Source organism: Saccoglossus kowalevskii, chromosome 13, assembly GCF_978046115.1.
Source record: "Saccoglossus kowalevskii chromosome 13, keSacKowa6.1, whole genome shotgun sequence".
NCBI lineage: Eukaryota > Metazoa > Hemichordata > Enteropneusta > Harrimaniidae > Saccoglossus > Saccoglossus kowalevskii.
In genome coordinates, this window is record NC_140653.1 from 16,322,732 (window position 1) to 16,346,025 (window position 23,294).

Below are 23,294 nucleotides of genomic sequence, written 5' to 3' on the forward strand. Positions count from 1 at the left end.
GTATATTACAATTATGCATGTATATTTCATTCTACTGAACAATATTATTATACTTGATGTCATAATACACTTGATAAATGTTTACCAGCTAATTTCATCCAAACTATTTTAATAAACGTGCCGATTTGCATATAAAAAAAGTTATGTGTATATAAAACTTCCAGAAGAAATGAATTAGTATTGAGGAAAAAGTCAAAATGTGTAGTCTGTATTGCATGATCGCTGTACTAACACTGGTCAATACCAGTAAGGTAAGTACGATCATTAAAACTGTGGTTATTCTATATTGCGTGGTTTAGTGAATGTGTTGGCATATAGAAATATGAATTTCCACTATGTATAGATTGTAATATTAGAAAATTACCAAACATTGGACCTGTCGCAAAATTGTATTGCTGTATCTCATTTTTAGCCCCGCTGTCGACGAAGTCGAGCGGAGCTTATAGTATTACTGATTGTTCGTCGTCACCGTCGCCATCGTCAACTTAAAATTTTCGACTTCTTCTTAAAAACAACAAACTGTATAGCTGTGAAACTTTCTAGGAAGGTACCTTAGGTGGTTCTCTCTCAGATTTGTTCATTTCGTGTGGATATGTTCAAGTGCCTTATTTATAGCGAATATTTTTTGTCATTTTTGGTCAAAAATGCTACTTTCGACTTCTTCTTGAAAACCGCTAGCTACTTGGTATGTACATCTTCAATTCCCAAAATTTTGATGAATATTTTTGTAATTTTTGGACAAAAACGTTATTTGCAACTTCTTCTTGATAACTGTCAATCCGATTGTTTTATAACTTTATTTCTAGGTACCTTGGGTGAATCTTCGTCAGATTTGGTAATTTCATGACGATATCTTCAAACCTCTAATTTTAGTGAATATTTGTGTCATTTTTTGTAAAAATGGTATTTTCAACTTCTTGTTGAAAACCTCTAACCTGATTGTTTTGTAAATGTATTTGTAGGTACCTTGGGTGGATCTCAGTCAGCCTTGTTCATTTCGTAATCATTCTTGAATTCTCTATTTTCAGCAAATAAGTTTGTCATTTTTGGCTAAAAAATTATATTTCCGACTTTTCAAAATTGTTGACCTGAATGCCATGATTCTTGGTGTATATGTATGCTGGGTGGACCTATATCAGATTTGTTCACTTCCTGTCAACATCTTCAATTCTCTATTTTTAGCAAATATTTTCGTCATTTTTCATTAAAAAACATATTTTTAGTCCAAATTCTTTGATACTTGTACACATGCAGCTTGGGTAGACCTCTATTAGATTTATCCATTTCGTAAAGATATCTTCAATTCTCTACTTTTAGTGAAATATTCTCTGCAACAAAATCAAGAAAGTTAGTGTCTTGCGAGATTAAAACAGCTAGCATTTAGTTTAAATTGCTTTTTAGTCATTGCATTCACAAACAGCGGAGCTATATCAGCCGACAGGCTGCTAGTATTGACCCTTGTGAATAATTTTGCGCTGAAGTAGAATAGGTATGTGAAATGAATATTGTTGCAGTCCCAATAGACGATAACAACACACGCTAAAAATGAAAAGGCTCAAGAGTAGACGCTTGTTTGTAAACACTGACACGTTATAATAGACTTGCTAAGGGCAAAAAAAGGGGTGATCGCTGCTACTTGGCACAGATGTTCCTTGGGACAATTGACAAATTTTCATCCAAAGAGACACCCTGTATCTATGCAAATAAGGCTTAATTTGCATAATTTATGCAAATTAATTAGAAAATTCCCAAAATAATATTAAAAAATATATATTCATCCAAAACAAATGTCTATCTTAGTATAAACTTTCTATGGAGCAAGTAGAAAAGTATTATGCAAAATAAATCAAGTATTTATGCAAATAACCACCTTACTTGAATAAATTATGCTAATTAGTACATGAAAATTGTCAATTATCAAGGTTCTTGTGAATTTTTATGCACTGAATTTTTGGTAAAAATGTCCTACTTGGCAAGCACGTTCTTTGGATCAAAAGAAAAATATTTATTCAAAGAAACACATGTCTCTATGTAAATAACACCTAATTAGCATATTATGCATATAAACTAAATATACCAAATTCACCAATAAGCAAAAAGTACCAAATTTTAAATAACAACAAATATTCCAGATATCAAGTGGTTATAAAGTTTGACCAAAAATAAAATATTCATAAATATTCATAAATGGTATGGATAATGCATAAATTATGCAAATTAGAACAATTCAAATTGGCTATTAGAGAGTTTAAGATTTGCGTACGTAACGGGAACGTAACGTGATGTTCTAATTTCGTTTGCGTTACGTTCTCGGGTGTCAGAAAACGATTAAGTACAAGCGCCCACAACGGGAACGTAACTGAAACCAGAACCATGTCAATCCGTCTCTCATTGGGCAACAATAACTACCTAAATTAATTTGTTATGTCATTTCACGTCCGGAATCAGAATTAGTAGTTAGTTCACAGACATTTTGACAGAGCTCTCACTATTTCCATCCACTCTGCTGAGGTCCTAGGCCTGTTTGCCGAATCCTCTTTCAGCAGATCAATATCATGCGTTTTCAGTGGGTATAAATGTCAGCTAAAATGCATCCAATATTTCTTATTTCATCATAAATATTCAAAAACACTCTAATATAAAACGTTTTATTAATGTCAATGAAAATTATTCAAAATTGACAGCGAGAAAAGCTCTCGGAAATCAACTACGAGTCAGTCACCTTGATCACGTTCAAAACGACTGCCGAACGACCAGGCAACCGATGACGTCATTGGTTCGCGCGGAGGTCATGCACAAAGCAGTGACGTATCCGTTCTCGTATGCGCATCTTAATGTCTCTACTTTCTTCTATGCTATCGATAAAGAGCCATTGCTCGAAACGTCTAGCTATTTTTAATAGTTATTTAGGACTACGATTACCAAATATTATCTTCTATATATCATATTTGTTGGACATCGTTGATCCATCTTGTAAAATACAAGGCTAGACAATGAATCGAAGTGATCTATGCGAGTACTTTATTAACAGATAACACTGAAGAACACAACGCAAGGAATTGTGGTACAACTCGTTAATTATACATGACATCATCTCCTCAGCCAATCAGAAATCACATCTAGTATTATATGACGTGTACAAAGTGAACAAATTAAGTTTATCCTAACACCCCCTCTTAAACTTAAATTGGCTCTAAGTTCAAAACATTCAACTTGGCCTTTGATACTGGTTTAGTAAATACATCAGCTATATTATTACTGGTTTCAACATAAATAAGTTCAACATTATCATTTTGAACTTCAGATCTCAAAAAATGATACTTTATGTCTATGTGCTTTGATCGTTTATGACACACTGGGTTTTTAGCTAGAGCAATGGCACTCTGGTTATCAACAAACAAAACCGGCCTTCCGACTGACTGTCCACCCATGTCAGAAAACAACTGTTTCAAGAACTTTATTTCTTGAACAGCACTGGCCAATGCAATATATTCTGCTTCACAGGTGGATAAGGCAACACACTGCTGTTTACAGCTTTTCCATGAAATGAGTGGCCCGCTTTCACTTAACAAAAACCCATAGCCAGAAATACTTTTTCTGTCATCAGAGCCTGCCCAGTCTGAGTCACAGTATCCAAATAAACTTGGCTCAGAGTCTAAACGACTGTACCTTAGCCCTAAATGCTGTGTTCCCTTTAAGTACCTTAATACATGTTTAGCCATACACAAGTGTTTCTGTAAAGGCTTAGACATAAACTGAGACAACTTGGTAACAATAAATGAAATATCTGGTCTAGTTGCAGTCATCAAATAAATTAAACTGCCAACTATCTCTCGGTAAATTTTATCATTTGATAGTGGTGATGACTGATCATTTATAGCTTTGCAAGCTCCCATATCACATGGAGTGGGTTTTGGCTTACAATCACTCATGTCAAATCTGTCTAGCATGTTTTCCACATACTGTAAAATGACTAATATTCACTGGGTTTAAATTTCACTGATTTATCATTTCAGGCATATTCAGTGGGTTTTAAATTCACGGTTTCATCATTTAGATAATGTGTTCTATGCTAAATTTTACATATTCACTGTGTTTTAATTTAGCGCATTTTTCCAGTCAGCGAAATAAGCTAAATTAAAACCCAGTGAATAATTACCCCCTTTACAGTATTTTGTTTGTTTCATTGTTATAGTGTCCTCACGGCAATCAAATTCAATACCCAGAAACCATGACAAAACACCTAAATCCTTCATTTTAAACTTATGACTGAGTGATTGTTTGATGTTCATTAAAACAGTCTCACTATTTGCTGCTATTATAATGTCATCAACCCAAACAATCATGACCACTTTACAATCACCAATACATTTTGTATACACACAATAATCGACTAAAGATTGCTCAAAATCCTCACTCATCAAAAATGTATGCAACATCTGATTCCACATTCTCCCGCTTTGTTTCAAGCCATAGATAGACTTGTTGAGCTTAAGCACCAAATTTTCATTATTTTCACCTGTTACAATAAAACCCTCTGGTTGTTGCATATAAATAACACAATCAAGCGGGGCATGTAAATATGCTGTTTTTACATCCATCTGATGTATAATAAAATTCTCATACAATGCTAACTGCATTAACATTCGCACTGACGTCATACGTGCTGTTGGGGCAAAAGTCTCATGGTAATCAATGTCCTGCCTTTGGGAAAAACCTCTAGCAACATATCTGGCTTTATGTTTCTCAACACCATCTGGGCTTACCTTCAAATTAAAAACCCATTTACCACCAACTACATTTTGGCCTTTAGGTAAGGTAACCAAATCAAATGTATCATTTTCCTCAAGAGCTGACATTTCCTCTTTCATAGCCTTTTGCCACTTGCATTTGTCAGGCGATTCAATAGCTTCCTGATAAGTGTTTGGTACATTACAGACTCTATAACAATAGTCAACACAATTATTTTCATTGTCATCAGTGACTGTGACATAGTCCTTAAGATACTCTGGCCTTCTATACAATCGTTTTGGTCTAACTCTCACTTCCCCTTCACTTTTCGTGGCATTTTGCTCACATTCAAGCTCACCAGCTTGAGGTTCATTTTTATCATTTATAATATCATTTTTTCTGAGGAGAAAATCGTTATCATGAAGTACATCACTAGTGTTTACATCATGTTCAAACTCGTTTACAAATTTTACACATCTGACCCTTCTGATCTTATTAATTTCCTTGAAATACACCAAATAGGCGGGACTTTCCTTGTCATACCCTACAAATATACCCCTGGTACACCGAGGGTCAAGCTTTGTCTTTACCTGAACATAGGCGTAACACACAGATCCAAACATATTCAAGTTACTCAAGTTGGGTCTTTTCCCTGTTAAACATTGAAATGGAGTCTGATTTGTCCGTGGATTATAACATCTATTACGTGTGTAAGCCGAAGCCATAACTGCATTAGTCCAAAACTGTTTAGGTAGTTTGGACTCAAATAAAATACACCTGCCCATTTCAAACAATGTTCGCCAACTGCGCTCAACAGTGCCATTTTGATGGGGTGAGTATGGAGCTGAAAACTCTTGACTAATTTTATTTTTGATCATTAAGGACCTAAATTTCTCTGAGGTAAATTCAGTACCATTATCACATCTTAACCTCTTAATTACACCATAGGGTGCACTATCAGCCAAAAACCTTTCTGTTGCTGCAACAGTATCGCTCTTACTAACAAGAAAATATACAAAAACAGCACCTGAATAATCATCAGTAAAACAAATAGCATATTTAAAACAATCTCTAGCAATAGGCTCAACTGGCCCCGCTAGGTCACAGTGGACAAACTCCATTGGCTTTGTAGCCCGTTTATCAGCTTCTCTATTGAAGGTTTGAACCATTTTCCCCAAAATACAGGTGTCACAGTTGAAATCTTGTTTATCAGTTATTTTTAACCCATCAACTACACTCTCTAATTTAATAATATCTTTGACATTACAGTGTCCCAAAATTTTGTGCCACTCTTCTAATGTTTTGGAAACAGATGTACAGGAAACTTTGTTTAAAAATATAATCTACCATCCTTTTCTACATCAAAAATTGTACCATCTCTGGCTTTCATATTGGCACCATTTGGATAAAAATTTACTGATACTCCTTTACTTGTAGCAGCCTGAACAGAAAAAATATCCTGCTTGTAAGATGGTACATATAGAGTATTTTCTAAAATAACATCATGAGCATGACCATTTACATCATATAATACAACACAGGCATTGCCCCTGCCATAAACTACATTATTTGTACGGCTGCCATCAGCCAGCTCTATCACATGGCTTTTCGTGTCAAAATCTCTATCAAAACTCACAAATTTTGCTTTATCATTTACAATGTGTGTAGTTGCCCCACAATCAACCAACAAGCTGTGCTGTTTAGTTACAGAGTTACAAAAATTATCATGACTGAGCGCAAAACAAAATGAGTGTTCATTTTCGTCATTACTTCTTTTGACCGCATCTTTTCGTCTGCACTCTTTTGTCACGTGAGTCGTGGATTTGCAGACGTCGCACCACTTCTTAGGCTTTGCCCAGCAATCTGCTATTTTATGCCCCATCTTGCCACATCGGTAACATTTTGTTCCCGTCTGTGAAGGAAACTGGCGTGCCCGCTCTCTGTTTGAAAAATTTTGGCTTTGCGTGACCTTCATCACACCATCTTGCACGGGTACGTTTTCCCGCTGCTGGCCGCATTTATCGGTCTCCTCGTAGCTCTTTAACGCTACTTTAAAATTTGAAAATGTTTGCTGCTTCTCCCTCTGAGTTATGACGGCAACAAATGTTCTGAATTGCGGGGGGAGTCCCTTCAACATCATGGCGATTAAAAGACTGTCACTGATCACCTCACCTGCAGCCTTGAGTGACGTAGCGGCACTTTCGGCACTTTGAGAGCCTTTCGTCCGTCGTTGTGTGCTTCCCTTATAACTAACGATAAACTCTTATCATCGAGGCACTGCACATGCTCGGCATACGCATCCTTATTTTTACCCGCTTCTGGTTCTTCGGCGCCATCTTGGGCTGGTGCAATCACTTCATCCAATTTTTGTAGGCGCATATGCCCGAGGAATTTCACCTCCCGAAGTTCATACTTCGATTCATCACCGTCAAACAGCAACCGCGTCCTGGGCCCATAACCTGTTGGACATCGTTGATCCATCTTGTAAAATACAAGGCTAGACAATGAATCGAAGTGACCTATGCGAGTACTTTATTAACAGATAACACTGAAGAACACAACGCAAGGAATTGTGGTACAACTCATTAATTATACATGACATCATCTCCTCAGCCAATCAGAAATCACATCTAGTATTATATGACGTGTACAAAGTGAACAAATTAAGTTTATCCTAACAATATTTATCAGTCCGAGCAGCGTTTATTTATTTATAAACTACTATTGTGGTAGGAAGTAGATGTATTGGTCCGTTACTATGCGAGCGAAACTCGTATAAAATGTATAAAATTTATTTTGAAATCAGGCCCACTAGCATTTTATGTTTGAGAACATTACCTAAACACCCTTTAAACTATCGATTTTATAGTACGCTATCTTTTCCCCCAACATCGCCCAGTTGTGACGTCATATAGCAGTTGAACGAAAACTGGGCAGGCGCGAGGCGCCCGCGTCACCCCGAGGCAACGACGCGAACGCACCGACGATTTGAACCGACGATTTACTTCTACGTCTCCTACCCCAGGATCTACTTTTTTATTATTTTTACATTTTTGAACAGATTTTAGCACTGAATGTAAAAATATTTGATATATTTATTTTAAATAACAGAAGCTTAGGATATAAGAAACAAGTGAATTTAAAAAAAAAACGCGGAATACCAACAATTTTGGTGTAAAATGTCGCCTGTGGCAGAGTCTAGTTGCGGCTCTCTGTGTAGGTCACGACGACTCTGCAAGGGAGAGTGTAGTGGAGCCTCACAGTGGGGACTCACAATGTTTCATAATTTATATTAATATTTAATCGAATATTATAGGGGAAAGTATGGTACAATATATATTAATATTAATATAATTGTACCATACCTTCCCCTGTTACTAAACCCCCGGACTAAACCCAAGCTTTGCAAACATCTCTATGTTCAGTCATGGAATATCTTTATTTATTTAAAACGCAATTCTACATTGTATTGCATTGTAATTGAGTTTAAACTCCAATTAAAACGCAACCCTATATAGGAACGCTTTTTAACGCCAATTCAATGTGTGGCGTTACAACTATGGTAAGACCTGTATGTATGTGTGTGTGTGTGTACACATCAAGAATTTATGGAAGTTTTCATAACTGTTGATTACTTTCTCCCATAAGCACGAGTTAGGATAGATTCTAGTGAAAAACAATTATTCCTGATTCTTGAAGTTGTACAGGCCCTCAAGTTTGAAATACAAAATAAATATACATGATATCATTATACATATTTATTGCTTATTCTATAACAAAATTGGAATGCGTGTATCACAATGTCATAGGAATGTCTGTTTCACAGACTTTCTACTCGCACTAAGAACCATTTTTGGCGCATTTGCTTCTGCCTTATACTTAAGTAAGTTCTTTGTACTCGTGCAGGGCTGGCTATTCACACACAACTTTCTTGTTGAGATGATTGGTATTGTAGTGTAAACTGGTACAGGGGCGGCTTCTTCAGTCTCTTGCTTCAAGCCCCAATTGGTTGGAGGTTCTGGATGGAAATTCCTCTTCAGAGAGTTTCCCCACACATAATGCAAGCGTGCAGCATCCACTGTCATATCTTCGTCCTTCACACCGTAGAGCTGATTGTGGAAGACGGGATTGTGCTGCTCAATCATCCCATCTGTTGGGTTGGAAGAAGACAGTAATTGGAGCAGGAGGGTGAAATCTGGTAGAGACTGCCATGCTGACCAAGAAGACCTCTTACCTGTTTTTACTTTATCCAGTGTTTCATTGTCAGTTGCAAGTGATCATTTACATTTTGCAGCCACCCAAAGCCTTCTTGAAGCACATGCTCTAAAGATTCTGATGTACAAAGAACTGGGAAATGCGAGATTTCATCCATAAGCAGAGAGACATCTTCCATTGTTGTGTAAGACATTGGGAGTGGCTTCACGGTCGTTTGACCCATTTGTGCAGCATTTAAGATCATCTTCTGCTCTGTATGTATCTGATCTGTTGAGAAGTGCTGCAGGATACTGATGCCCGTCCCATGCAAGACAGACTGAGAGATGCAGTTGTAGATGATGGATTGTAATCTATGTTCAATCCCTCCCTCTGTGAAGACTCTTTTGATGGCTTGAAAAGGTAGAACGAAACCTTCATGTTCCCAATGGGTAATGCCTGTGCTCAGCTGATATGACACACACATGTGCCGCTCTGCAAGTGTATCCATAAGACTCCCCTTACCTGTTTCCATGTGTACCTTCATTGCTAGCATGATGGATAATAGAGTTTCCTGTTCACGTGGATGGCGTGGCACACTCTGTGGATTCGATGACATTTTGCCTACAGAGTTATACATGATCATTTGAGCCAATGACGATACCATCTTCTCTGAATAAGCAGGAGGTGTGTCAGCAGCAATACCAGGACGATCTAACAACATATGCAAAAAGGATCTCAACAAAGGCACAACAGAATCCGCTTCCGGGTTTATGTTGAAAGAACCAGAACGGCTGCCTTTTGTCCACCATATCTCTGTGTAGGATCTTCACTGCCTGTGCCAATATTCTCATGTCTGTTCTCATGTCCTTCATCTCCTGAAGCGCTTGACTGAGGTCCTCATCAAATACCAAACCCGGCTACCAGATGGCTTTTGAATCGCCTTGATATCAGGAATACGACTGGTAATATCTTTTCTTAGTCGTGTTGTATGGCATTGACTCTAAGGATAACAAAGAGATGCAGGGCGCTTATCATATAGTGCTTTCAAATGAGCCATGTTGAAAACCATGCCAGTTGTGCGATTATCTTTGATGTACTTTATGAGTTCCTAAAAAGCTTGGACCTTCATTACTTTGGCTGTATAGGATTGACTAGAAGATTGGTCCACCGCATTTGCCTTTCTGTACAGGCTAGTAAGGCATGTCAGGTGATAAACTGCATCCAAAGCAATCATGTCACCTAGTGACAGTTTAGCTTGGAGATGCGCATTACCAGTCCTCTTTGCCGCATCATGGACTTTTTCATCAAGACCAAGTGTCAATGCCTTTCTTAAGTCCTTCACATTCTCGGCTTCCTCACAGAAGAAACATTTGGTATTGAGATGATCTTCTTTCACGTTTGATGGTCATGGCACATTTTCCCGGCAAGAATTCAGCCACCTCGTCTTAATTGGGTTTGACATGATATGCTAACTTCTGCTTTTCTTTTGGCCCAATCCACCCTCTGTTGATTATACTGCGCCCCTGCAACTTTTGTGCCATACTACTTTATTTGTCGTCATTAGTTGGACAATTCTATTGTTAGTGTCCACACCTTCACCATTGCCAGCTAACAAATCCTCTACTACTACAAAGCAAGGCAACTCACCATACTCACTGAGATCACAATACAAAGTATACACATTTCAATATTTATGTAGTTGTGTATTAATTTCTCTAGAGATTATTTATCAATGTTTAAGAGTAGTTCTCTCTTTAACGGGGGGTGTTCAATAAGTAATGCCCCTGACCCATTTCCCATAGCAAGAGAATAATGACACTTGGCACAGTTATTAGTTTTTCTCTACATAGGAACCACCCAGAGCTGTGCATTTCTCCCATCGTTTGATGCAGCTCTGGACACCCCGGGTTGGTCTTCCAACCACGTCGTAACTCAAAAACAACTTCATGGCTGGGAAGAGATGAAAGTTCAGAGGGTGCAAAGTCATGAGAGTAAGGGGATGGGAAGGATTTCATAGCCACACGCCCGTGCTTCTGATCTGGTGACATGCGAGTTATGGACTGGAGCATTGTCCTGCAGGAGGAGGATACCTTTACTGATCTTGCCCCGCTTCTTGATTTCAATAGCTTCTCTTGATTTCATCAAAAGTGAAGCGTAGTAGGCTCCTGTAATTGTGGTACCCTTTGCCAGGAAATCTGTCATTGCTGGTCCCAGAAGACTGTGAGCATGACCTTGCCAGTGGAGGACTGCACCCATGCCTTCTTTGTAGGTGGTGAGTCCGAGTGCTTCCACTGCATTGACTGGGCTTTGGTGTCTGGATCATAGTGATCATAGATCACTATGATCAAAGTGATCTGGATCATAGTGTAATCAGTCTTTTGAAAAACTTTGACTCATCTTCTTGGCACATCTCCAAATTCATCCTCGAGCACTTAACGCGTTCTTGCTTCTGAAAAGGTGTGAGCAATCTAGGTATCCATCTAGCAGACACCTTATGCATATGCAAATGGACATGAATGATAGTTTTCACAGACCCTGTACTAATCTTGACCTCTTGGGCTATTTGGCGAACAGTAATGTGTCGATCTTTCAAAATGGCTGCCTTATCTTGACGGACAGATGCCTCATCAATGGCAGAAGAGGGACAACCAGGTCTGGGAGCTGTTTCCACAGACTTCCGGCCATGTTTGAATTCACAATGCCAGTGTTTTACAAGGTCATATGATGGGGCATCACCACCATAAGTTTCTTTCATTTCATCAAAAGTCTCCTTTGGTGTGCGTCTTTTCAAATACAAAAACCGGATCACTGGCCCCATTACACACCTGACTCACTTGTAAATCATAAACTACAATTAGTTCAGAGCTGTTTTTTGCAACATAACCCATAGTAATGTAAATCATTACACATGCAAAATTTCATCTAGATCAGACAACTGGAAGTGGGTCAGGGGCATTACTTATTGAACGCTTCTCATATCTCAGCTGACAGGCTGCTTGTTTATTCCCACGTTCACATAGCAATTTGCATAATTTATGCATAGCTTGTACATTATATGCAACTTGGGGATTATTAAATACTGAGTAAAATTTAGTTCAGATATCCCCCTACTGCCTAATTGGACATCATTCAAAGTAAGACCATTTTTTGTGTTTTGAGGTTCTAATATGCATAATATGCTAATTAGGTATTGTTTACATAGAGACAGTGTGTCTCTTTTGATGAATTTTTTCCTTTTGATCCAAAGAACATGTGTGCCAAGTAGAAAGTTTGTACCACAAAATGCAGTGCATAAAAACCTCGAAAATTAATAATTTTCATGTACTAATTGACAGAATTTATGCAAATTAGCTGGTTATTTGCATAAATACAAGATTTATTTTGCATGCTATTTTTCTGCTTGGTCCATAGACATTTTATATCAAGCTAGACATTTGTTTGACATGAATAAATATTTTTTAATAATATTTAGAAATTGTTCTTAATAATTTGCATAATTATGCAAATTAGGCCTTATTTGCATAGATACAGAGGGTCTCTTTGGATGAACAATTTTCATTTGCTCCAAGGAAAATGTGTGCCAAACTAGGACATTTGTACTAAAAAATGCAGCGTTTACCCCCTTAGCAAGTCTACTATCATGGCCATCTGACGCATGGCAGGTGGCGACTCCCCCGCTTTAACCGATGAACTCATTAATAGCATGTCATGGAATATGTAAGTGAATTGTAATGACCATTCACTTTGGCGTGATGCTTTCTTGTCTATACGAATGATTAAATGAGATTCAGTTAGTTGTATATAATCACACAGTGTGTATTAACAAAGATAGTCGAACAGTATGTAAGTAGATAACACCGCAAGTTTCCTACACATATGAATTAAAGCGAGAGGGTCGTCACTTGTGCATGCGCAGGAATTGAGTCCCAAGCGATGATAACAGTTTAACACATGCTAAGAACACAAAGGCTCATGGATAGATGCTTGTTTGTAAACAATGACACGCTATGGCCACCTGACGCATGCGTAGGTGACGACTCCCTCACTTTAAAGCTTGCGTTTCCTTGTTTTTCAGCTTTTTGTTACTGCAGACGGTAAGCATATTTCATTCATATTTATGAAAGTTGTCAATATAAATTGTTATTATAATTGACTGATCTGGGTTGTGACAAAATGATTCTTACCTCGCAACTGCATTTCAATAGTATGTAATTTCTACTGAGTTGTCATTGTCCGCTGTACTTTTACTTAGTAGACGTGTGTGGCTTAGGATGTCATACCGTGAAATCTGAACGGATATCTGACACAGAAGATGATGCAACCATCACTGCAAAATGTCCAGTCGGGGAAGTTATGACAGGTTGTAGTAGCTACTCACCAGGAAGTGGACATGGGAAACGAGATGGTGAATATTTTGGGGAAGATGACAATGGTAACACTGTATGTGTAGCAATAAATGGCGGTTATGGAACAGGTACTTTAAGCACGATCTTAATTATATTCTATTTTATTTTATATCTGGCAAACATAATACATATGTTATTCTGATTATTGTCAACAATGATATACTTGCAAGTAATTAAAGTATCTGCATTTGGTGAAAAAAATAACAGCTGGCGATGTAATAAATACATTTGATTTTGTGAATTGACCAAACTGGCAACCAAGTTTAATATGTATACGCGTTACATTTTGTGCCTTCAATTTGTTATGCATCATGTCTTCAAAGATGATTTGCTTGTATATTATTTATCCTGTGTTGTGTTGTAATCTTCCATACTGTATAATATATATCATTACATACGACCTGTCTTCTCGTCAGTATGTGGCCATTTTGAATATTAATTAGTTCATGCATATTAATGAGTCATGAATATTCATACCGTCCAGCACTCTCTGTCTGCTGGGGAGAACCCTGCGTGCATCTTCGTGTATATACACCAGATACTATACATGTCTTGATATATAACATTATATTCTCTCTTTTCTAATACTAAGTGCGGTAATATGTTTATAGAACATATATATATTTATCTATATATTGCTATGAATTACTCTAATCATTCAAACCCAAGTTTACATTGAGTTTTAATGTAAATGAGTTCAGTTAAGTAGGAATATGTAAACCCATATATTGAACAAGGCATACACTCACGTCATTATCTCTTGATGTAACCAGCAGCCTGATTACACACTCGTTGAACTATACACTAAAACCATCATAGTATAATGACGATACGTCTATGCCCTACTCTAGGAATTTTAACTAATGTAGATTTTCCACGACGAATTAACAGAACATTTGTATTTACGGAGAATAAACTAATTCCTCTTATCAGTATATTTCATAATAATTTGATTATTTTAAATTGAAGGAGTATATGCATATGCTCGATGCTGCAATTGGCCTAACATGAAATGTGAATACGTCAAAGGTAACACGTCCACATCTGCTGAAGATGACGGCAGTTTTGCAGTATGCCCACACAAGATCAATTGTATGGAAGCCATGGTAACAGGTATGAATATAATATTCCTACCCGTATTTAAATGACAGGATATCTAAACAACTCTTAAATGGTAAATCAAGCAAGGTATTGAATTAAATGTGCATTATATAATTATTCATCGTAATGAACCTGGTTGTTTTATTGTAAATTATTTGTAAGGTCTAGGTTTAAAAAGCGGTTAAAATTGAGATCAATTTTGGATCGTAGCTATTATATTATTCGCTTTGTGAGTTTTGCATATTTATATCAATGACTTTGTGACGATATGATTTTCCGGCAAACCAGTATACCTTAAAATGTACTATTTTTTTTTTTAATTTCACTATGTATGCTTGGTTTTCACTTCTGTGATGGATATAAAACTAAAACATTAAGTCAAAACATGTGAATGCATGAATTAGGTAAATTTTCTTAGAAACCACAAGGCCATGATTTGTACGATTCCATGGTATCTAAATTCATTCTAGGTTGTTCTGTCAAATCAGCATGGAAGCACCTTTCTGGAGTGAAACCCGTAATGCCTGACATGTGCCAAGGATATAATGAAGGTGGAAGTAAAGGCAAGTATATTGCTACACCGAATAATTGTGCTCGCATTATTATATTGCTGCTCAAGGTTTGTGTCAAATCGACTCATTCTATCATAATACCTGCCAATCTTCGTGATGCTAATATATAGATATTTTGCACACTCATCTATGGTGTCAAAGTGAATCTAGTCTATTATCCGTCCAGCGTGCATCATTTTTTTTTTGTAACTTTAATTCTGTATTTTAATAATAACTTAAACATTGGACTTAAACTTTTAAAAACAAATGCTGTACTTGTTACTTACATTTGCAAATGATAATGAAGATGGACATACATGTCCATAAAGTTATCTTATCTTATATTACAATGCATGATGAAATTCCACAGCGTACTGCACATCCTCGTTTTTAAACACTTGCATATAGAATACTACGGTCAATTTCATGAAACAATTCTTCTAACGAAAATAATAAATACAACATTTACACATGTGTTACTAATAAAAGATATTTGTTTCATTTTTACTAATAGGCGTAATTGCATTTGCTGCGTGCTGTTCCGCACCTGGTCTTGAATGCAAACGCATAGCCAGTGTCAAGTCTGGTGGCGACGTGGGCGACACCACTAAAGTAAAATGTCAGGAGGGATTTACTATGACTGGATGCAACGCTCGTAGCCCATGGCTGGTTATCGACGGGGCCTATATTGATGGTAAGTATTAGATTATAATATACACCTAGTTGAATACTCTGGGAAAAATATCCGCAATATTGTTAGATTGTGATTTAAGTTTTACTAAATGCACGAGAGCGTACAAGTAATGATAATACCATAGTCTCAGCAGGAAATGACGTTTTGTAGTGTCTGCTGATCTGCACTGGCTCGGAAGATGAATTCTGATTGGCTAAAAAAAACAAAAGACTTGTGGCGTTGAATGCACGTTCATTCTCAGTAATGTTATGCAAATTAGAAATTCAAACTAGCTAATCATTTACAACCTTCCGAGCCAGTGCAGATTAGCCCTGTAGTGTACAAGACGCATGGGTGTATGTTTACTTTCACTTATTTATCTCATTTCAGAGGATGACAATTGTGTGGCATTTAATGGAGGAAATGAAAAGGGTGTATGGGCTGTAGCAAATTGTTGCAAATAACTTGTTTGATAAGGCAAAGAAAAGAACATTGCGTTTATTGAATTTATGTAAAATGAGAAAAACAATTGTGCTCAATATTTGCATTGGATAAATTAAAGTTATGCACATAATGACTAGTTACTGAATTTCATTTATACATTGTATGTGCGTGTATGTTCTGATTGCACCCCCGAATAATATGATTGAGTTATACAGAACAGTTGATGTATTATAAATATTATTCAGATACATTTATTTCAAGTTGAATGGTGAACTTCAACTACCATTCAAAAAACAAGTACAGTAACTTTCAATACTGTTTAATAAGACTAATCCAAAAAAAAAATGTTCAGAAAAGATCATAACCAAGTATACATAAAAACGCTTTGTACACAAACAGGTAAAAATACTGCACCAGAAATATTTCTTGATCGTGATTATGTAACATATATTTAATAAAGTTAGCAGTGTTATGATCGACTTTAATAACGTATACTATTGCATAGTCCTACAAAATTTAGATTCATTCTGACTGTTTTTTTTGTCAGTTCTGTTTAAAAGATTTACTATTTGGTTGAGTATTTGGATAACAAATGCGAGTGAGTGGAGTGAACATCCAAAAGAACTGTTGTATTATTAAGCAACACTTTTTCCCCCCATAATATTTGCAAATCAGAATCAAACAGATTGTCTTTATTTACTATTTCAAACCAAACAATTGTTCATCGTTAGTGGTGTTCATGTTACAGATCAGTAACATGTTGACTCAATCCAGGCTTTAGGCATGTGGGGAAAAGTATGTGTGGCCGATTAGAACAGAGTCAACGCAGAGTCGAAAAAAAAAAACTCAATTAAGAGTTACAACCCTAAATTGGCATGTGGCAAAATTTGCTGTCTGAACGCTTGACACGAACTGACATTACGCCCTCAGCAGTGAATTTACAAAAAAATTTACTGATTCATAAATGGTTTCGCCAGCTTGTCAAGAAAAATATGGCCAGATGATGAAGTAATGAACAAAATGAATGTAGAATGTTGTCAGTGATGCATATTTGTGCTGCTGTACCCAGTTTTTACAATCCTACATCAAAGTGAAAAATAACTGTTCTTTGAATCCTTCCATGTGCACAATAATAAATACCATAACAGCAAATAGCATCAGACACATACATATGCATATAGTCTCTGGGTCAAATAACAGATCAATGAATTAGGGCAAAATTTTGGCATGAGTCGAGTGGATCCTGACTAACTACTACTACTACTGTTAACTACTGTTTGAAATTTACATTAAGCTAAAAATGTTTTTCAATGCCCATGGTATAAAGAGGTATTCTTCCGATCATATTGGATTAAAATAAAATCACTAGGTTCTGACAGCTGACCAATGAGTGAAACTTCTTTGATGATCAAGAACTTTCTCTATCACACTCAGTCATTGGTCAATTGATGAAACATTCATTGCTTTCTGTGACTATTGACCCTTAGAGCAATTGATCAATCCATGGGATATTCATTATTGTTCCATGTTTTTCTTCAATATACAGAACTTGTTCTGACAAATCAAATTACTATTTGAAAATTGTACATTGCAAAACAAAGTATCAAACAAATTAGAGTTCCATCTGATTTATGTGTGAACCAATTTCCTTTTCCAAGTCATCCTAGAATAAAGAACAAACATAAAATTAATCAAATTAGAACTGAATTGTGCTCTAGGATTCAAAGTTGCACACCTGGATTTGTTCTGCACTTGAAACTTAACTTGGGGAAGTGATGTGTGTAAAGTGATTTGGGGCATAGCGTCTTCCTATGCACTTGACTGATATATTCAAAATATGTATATGCAAGAATTAAACGTACCAATTCTCTTTTGGCTTCCTCAACTTTGACCTCAGCCAGTGAAGGGTCTGCAGGAAGTTTATGATAGGTGTCTAATTTTATTCGGAGCGGAGCTACTTGGTCTTTCAGCTTTTTCAGTTCCTGCAATATTGGATTAGAAAGTGTTATCTATAAGACATACAGCTTAGCACATGTGGTTTGATCACAAAGCTAAGTAGAATGATCACAAAGCTAAGTAGACTTACCTCAGCAACCAGAGTAGAATGATCACAAAGCTAAGTAGACTTACCTCAGCAACCAGAGTAGAATGATCACAAAGCTAAGTAGGCTTACCTCAGCAACCAAAGTAGAATGATCACAAAGCTAAGTAGGCTTACCTCAGCAACCAGAGTAGTATGATCACAAAGCTAAGTAGGCTTACCTCAGCAACCAAAGTAGAATGATCACAAAGCTAAGTAGAATGATCACAAAGCTAAGTAGGCTTACCTCAGCAACCAACGTAGAATGATCACAAAGCTAAGTAGGCTTACCTCAGCAACCAGATTAGTATAATCACAAAGCTAAGTAGGATTACCTCAGCAACCAAAGTAGTATGATCACAAAGCTAAGTAGGCTTACCTTAGCAACCAAAGTGGAATGATCACAAAGCTAAGTAGGCTTATCTCAGCAACCTGAGTAGAATGATCACAAAGCTAAGTAGGCTTACCTCAGCAACAAAAGTAGAATGATCACAAAGCTAAGTAGGCTTATCTCAGCAACCTGAGTAGTATGATCACAAAGCTAAGTAGGCTTACCTCAGCACCCAAAGTAGAATGATCACAAAGCTAAGTAGGCTTACCTCAGCAACCAGAGTAGTATAATCACAAAGCTAAGTAGGCTTATCTCAGCAACCAGAGTAGAATGATCACAAAGCTAAGTAGGCTTATCTCAGCAACCTGAGTAGAATGATCACAAAGCTAAGTAGGCTTACCTCAGCAACCAAAGTAGAATGATCACAAAGCTAAGTAGGCTTACCTCAGCAACCAAAGTAGAATGATCACAAAGCTAAGTAGGCTTACCTCAGCAACCAAAGTAGTATAATCACAAAGCTAAGTAGGCTTATCTCAGCAACCAAAGTAGAATGATCACAAAGCTAAGTAGACTTACCTCAGCAACCAGAGTAGAATGATCACAAAGCTAAGTAGACTTACCTCAGCAACCAGAGTAGAATGATCACAAAGCTAAGTAGACTTACCTCAGCAACCAACGTAGAATGATCACAAAGCTAAGTAGGCTTACCTCAGCAACCAGAGTAGTATAATCACAAAGCTAAGTAGGCTTATCTCAGCAACCTGAGTAGAATGATCACAAAGCTAAGTAGGCTTATCTCAGCAACCTGAGTAGTATGATCACAAAGCTAAGTAGGCTTATCTCAGCAACCTGAGTAGTATGATCACAAAGCTAAGTAGGCTTACCTCAGCAACCAAAGTAGTATGATCACAAAGCTAAGTAGGCTTACCTCAGCAACCAAAGTAGAATGATCACAAAGCTAAGTAGGCTTACCTCAGCAACCAAAGTAGAATGATCACAAAGCTAAGTAGGCTTACCTCAGCAACCAGAGTAGTATAATCACAAAGCTAAGTAGGCTTACCTCAGCAACCAGAGTAGTATAATCACAAAGCTAAGTAGGCTTACCTCAGCAACCAAAGTAGAATGATCACAAAGCTAAGTAGGCTTACCTCAGCAACCAGAGTAGTATAACCACAAAGCTAAGTAGGCTTATCTCAGCAACCTGAGAATGATCACAAAGCTAAGTAGGCTTACCTCAGCAACCAAAGTAGAATGATCACAAAGCTAAGTAGGCTTACCTCAGCAACCAGAGTAGTATAATCACAAAGCTAAGTAGGCTTATCTCAGCAACCTGAGAATGATCACAAAGCTAAGTAGGCTTACCTCAGCAACCAACGTAGAATGATCACAAAGCTAAGTAGGCTTACCTCAGCAACCAGATTAGTATAATCACAAAGCTAAGTAGGATTACCTCAGCAACCAAAGTAGTATGATCACAAAGCTAAGTAGGCTTACCTTAGCAACCAAAGTGGAATGATCACAAAGCTAAGTAGGCTTATCTCAGCAACCTGAGTAGAATGATCACAAAGCTAAGTAGGCTTACCTCAGCAACAAAAGTAGAATGATCACAAAGCTAAGTAGGCTTATCTCAGCAACCTGAGTAGAATGATCACAAAGCTAAGTAGGCTTATCTCAGCAACCTGAGTAGTATGATCACAAAGCTAAGTAGGCTTACCTCAGCACCCAAAGTAGAATGATCACAAAGCTAAGTAGGCTTATCTCAGCAACCTGAGTAGAATGATCACAAAGCTAATTAGGCTTACCTCAGCAACCAAAGTAGAATGATCACAAAGCTAAATAGGCTTACCTCAGCAACCAAATTAGAATGATCACAAAGCTAAGTAGGCTTACCTCAGCAACCAAAGTAGTATAATCACAAAGCTAAGTAGGCTTATCTCAGCAACCAAAGTAGAATGATCACAAAGCTAAGTAGGCTTACCTCAGCAACCAGAGTAGAATGATCACAAAGCTAAGTAGGCTTACCTCAGCAACCAGAGTAGAATGATCACAAAGCTAAGTAGGCTTACCTCAGCAACCAAAGTAGAATGATCACAAAGCTAAGTAGGCTTACCTCAGCAACCAGAGTAGTATAATCACAAAGCTAAGTAGGCTTATCTCAGCAACCTGAGTAGAATGATCACAAAGCTAAGTAGGCTTATCTCAGCAACCTGAGTAGAATGATCACAAAGCTAAGTAGGCTTACCTCAGCAACCAAAGTAGAATGATCACAAAGCTAAGTAGGCTTACCTCAGCAACCAAAGTAGAATGATCACAAAGCTAAGTAGGCTTACCTCAGCAACCAGAGTAGTATAATCACAAAGCTAAGTAGGCTTATCTCAGCAACCTGAGTAGAATGATCACAAAGCTAAGTAGGCTTATCTCAGCAACCTGAGTAGAATGATCACAAAGCTAAGTAGGCTTACCTCAGCAACCAAAGTAGAATGATCACAAAGCTAAGTAGGCTTACCTCAGCAACCATAGTAGAATGATCACAAAGCTAAGTAGGCTTACCTCAGCAACCAAAGTAGTATAATCACAAAGCTAAGTAGGCTTATCTCAGCAACCAAAGTAGAATGATCACAAAGCTAAGTAGACTTACCTCAGCAACCAGACTAGAATGATCACAAAGCTAAGTAGACTTATCTCAGCAACCTGAGTAGTATGATCACAAAGCTAAGTAGGCTTACCTCAGCAACCAAAGTAGTATGATCACAAAGCTAAGTAGGCTTACCTCAGCAACCAAAGTAGAATGATCACAAAGCTAAGTAGGCTTACCTCAGCAACCAAAGTAGAATGATCACAAAGCTAAGTAGGCTTACCTCAGCAACCAGAGTAGTATAATCACAAAGCTAAGTAGGCTTACCTCAGCAACCAGAGTAGTATAATCACAAAGCTAAGTAGGCTTACCTCAGCAACCAAAGTAGAATGATCACAAAGCTAAGTAGGCTTACCTCAGCAACCAGAGTAGTATAACCACAAAGCTAAGTAGGCTTATCTCAGCAACCTGAGAATGATCACAAAGCTAAGTAGGCTTACCTCAGCAACCAAAGTAGAATGATCACAAAGCTAAGTAGGCTTACCTCAGCAACCAGAGTAGTATAATCACAAAGCTAAGTAGGCTTATCTCAGCAACCTGAGAATGATCACAAAGCTAAGTAGGCTTACCTCAGCAACCAAAGTAGAATGATCACAAAGCTAAGTAGGCTTACCTCAGCAACCAAAGTAGAATGATCACAAAGCTAAGTAGGCTTACCTCAGCAACCAAAGTAGTATGATCACAAAGCTAAGTAGGCTTACCTCAGCAACCAAAGTAGAATGATCACAAAGCTAAGTAGGCTTACCTCAGCAACCAACATAGAATGATCACAAAGCTAAGTAGGCTTACCTCAGCAACCAAAGTAGAATGATCACAAAGCTAAGTAGGCTTACCTCAGCAACCAGAGTAGTATAATCACAAAGCTAAGTAGGCTTATCTCAGCAACCTGAGAATGATCACAAAGCTAAGTAGGCTTACCTCAGCAACCAAAGTAGAATGATCACAAAGCTAAGTAGGCTTACCTCAGCAACCAGAGTAGTATAATCACAAAGCTAAGTAGGCTTATCTCAGCAACCTGAGAATGATCACAAAGCTAAGTAGGCTTACCTCAGCAACCAAAGTAATGATCACAAAGCTAAGTAGGCTTACCTCAGCAACCAAAGTAGAATGATCACAAAGCTAAGTAGGCTTACCTCAGCAACCAAAGTAGTATGATCACAAAGCTAAGTAGGCTTACCTCAGCAACCAAAGTAGAATGATCACAAAGCTAAGTAGGCTTACCTCAGCAACCAACATAGAATGATCACAAAGCTAAGTAGGCTTACCTCAGCAACCAGAGAATGATCACAAAGCTAAGCAGGCTTACTTCAGCAACCAGAGAATGATCACAAAGCTAAGTAGGCTTACCTCAGCAACCAAAGTAGAATGATCACAAAGCTAAGTAGACTTACCTCAGCAACCAGACTAGAATGATCACAAAGCTAAGTAGACTTATCTCAGCAACCTGAGTAGTATGATCACAAAGCTAAGTAGGCTTACCTCAGCAACCAAAGTAGTATGATCACAAAGCTAAGTAGGCTTACCTCAGCAACCAAAGTAGAATGATCACAAAGCTAAGTAGGCTTACCTCAGCAACCAAAGTAGAATGATCACAAAGCTAAGTAGGCTTACCTCAGCAACCAGAGTAGTATAATCACAAAGCTAAGTAGGCTTACCTCAGCAACCAGAGTAGTATAATCACAAAGCTAAGTAGGCTTACCTCAGCAACCAAAGTAGAATGATCACAAAGCTAAGTAGGCTTACCTCAGCAACCAGAGTAGTATAACCACAAAGCTAAGTAGGCTTATCTCAGCAACCTGAGAATGATCACAAAGCTAAGTAGGCTTACCTCAGCAACCAAAGTAGAATGATCACAAAGCTAAGTAGGCTTACCTCAGCAACCAGAGTAGTATAATCACAAAGCTAAGTAGGCTTATCTCAGCAACCTGAGAATGATCACAAAGCTAAGTAGGCTTACCTCAGCAACCAAAGTAGAATGATCACAAAGCTAAGTAGGCTTACCTCAGCAACCAAAGTAGAATGATCACAAAGCTAAGTAGGCTTACCTCAGCAACCAAAGTAGTATGATCACAAAGCTAAGTAGGCTTACCTCAGCAACCAAAGTAGAATGATCACAAAGCTAAGTAGGCTTACCTCAGCAACCAACAT

General features: G+C 37.6%; 2 protein-coding genes across 2 annotated transcripts in view; one reads left to right on the forward strand and one right to left on the reverse strand.

Annotated features, from left to right (window-relative positions):
• The first annotated feature begins 185 nt into the window (after positions 1-185).
• Positions 186-16,236, forward strand: LOC144348076 (proprotein convertase subtilisin/kexin type 9-like). The gene is made up of 7 exons (XM_078007577.2): positions 186-251; positions 13,001-13,019; positions 13,181-13,399; positions 14,301-14,444; positions 14,903-14,995; positions 15,498-15,677; positions 16,047-16,236. The coding sequence occupies exons 1-7, from the start codon at positions 198-200 to the stop codon at positions 16,118-16,120; spliced, it is 783 nt and encodes a 260-aa protein (XP_077863703.1). The 5' UTR covers positions 186-197; the 3' UTR covers positions 16,121-16,236.
• Positions 16,122-23,294, reverse strand: part of LOC100374365 (HAUS augmin-like complex subunit 1) — a 13,190-nt gene continuing 6,017 nt past the window's right edge. The window contains exons 7-8 of the mRNA XM_002732713.4: positions 17,963-18,082; positions 16,122-17,763 (exon numbers count right to left, since the gene is read on the reverse strand). Of these exons, the coding sequence (XP_002732759.1) occupies positions 17,713-17,763; positions 17,963-18,082 (171 nt within the window). The 3' untranslated portion in view covers positions 16,122-17,712. The remainder of the gene's footprint in view (positions 17,764-17,962; positions 18,083-23,294) is intronic.

What these genes read in the sequence shown, in the direction of transcription:
- LOC144348076 (XM_078007577.2), top strand. Translation starts at nt 198, where the DNA reads ATGTGTAGTCTGTATTGCATGATCGCTGTACTAACACTGGTCAATACC. An exon ending in AAATGGCGGTTATGGAACAG is followed by an intron (nt 13,400 to 14,300) that starts GTACTTTAAGCA and finishes TTTAAATTGAAG; the next exon opens with GAGTATATGCATATGCTCGA. An exon ending in TAATGAAGGTGGAAGTAAAG is followed by an intron (nt 14,996 to 15,497) that starts GCAAGTATATTG and finishes TTTTACTAATAG; the next exon opens with GCGTAATTGCATTTGCTGCG.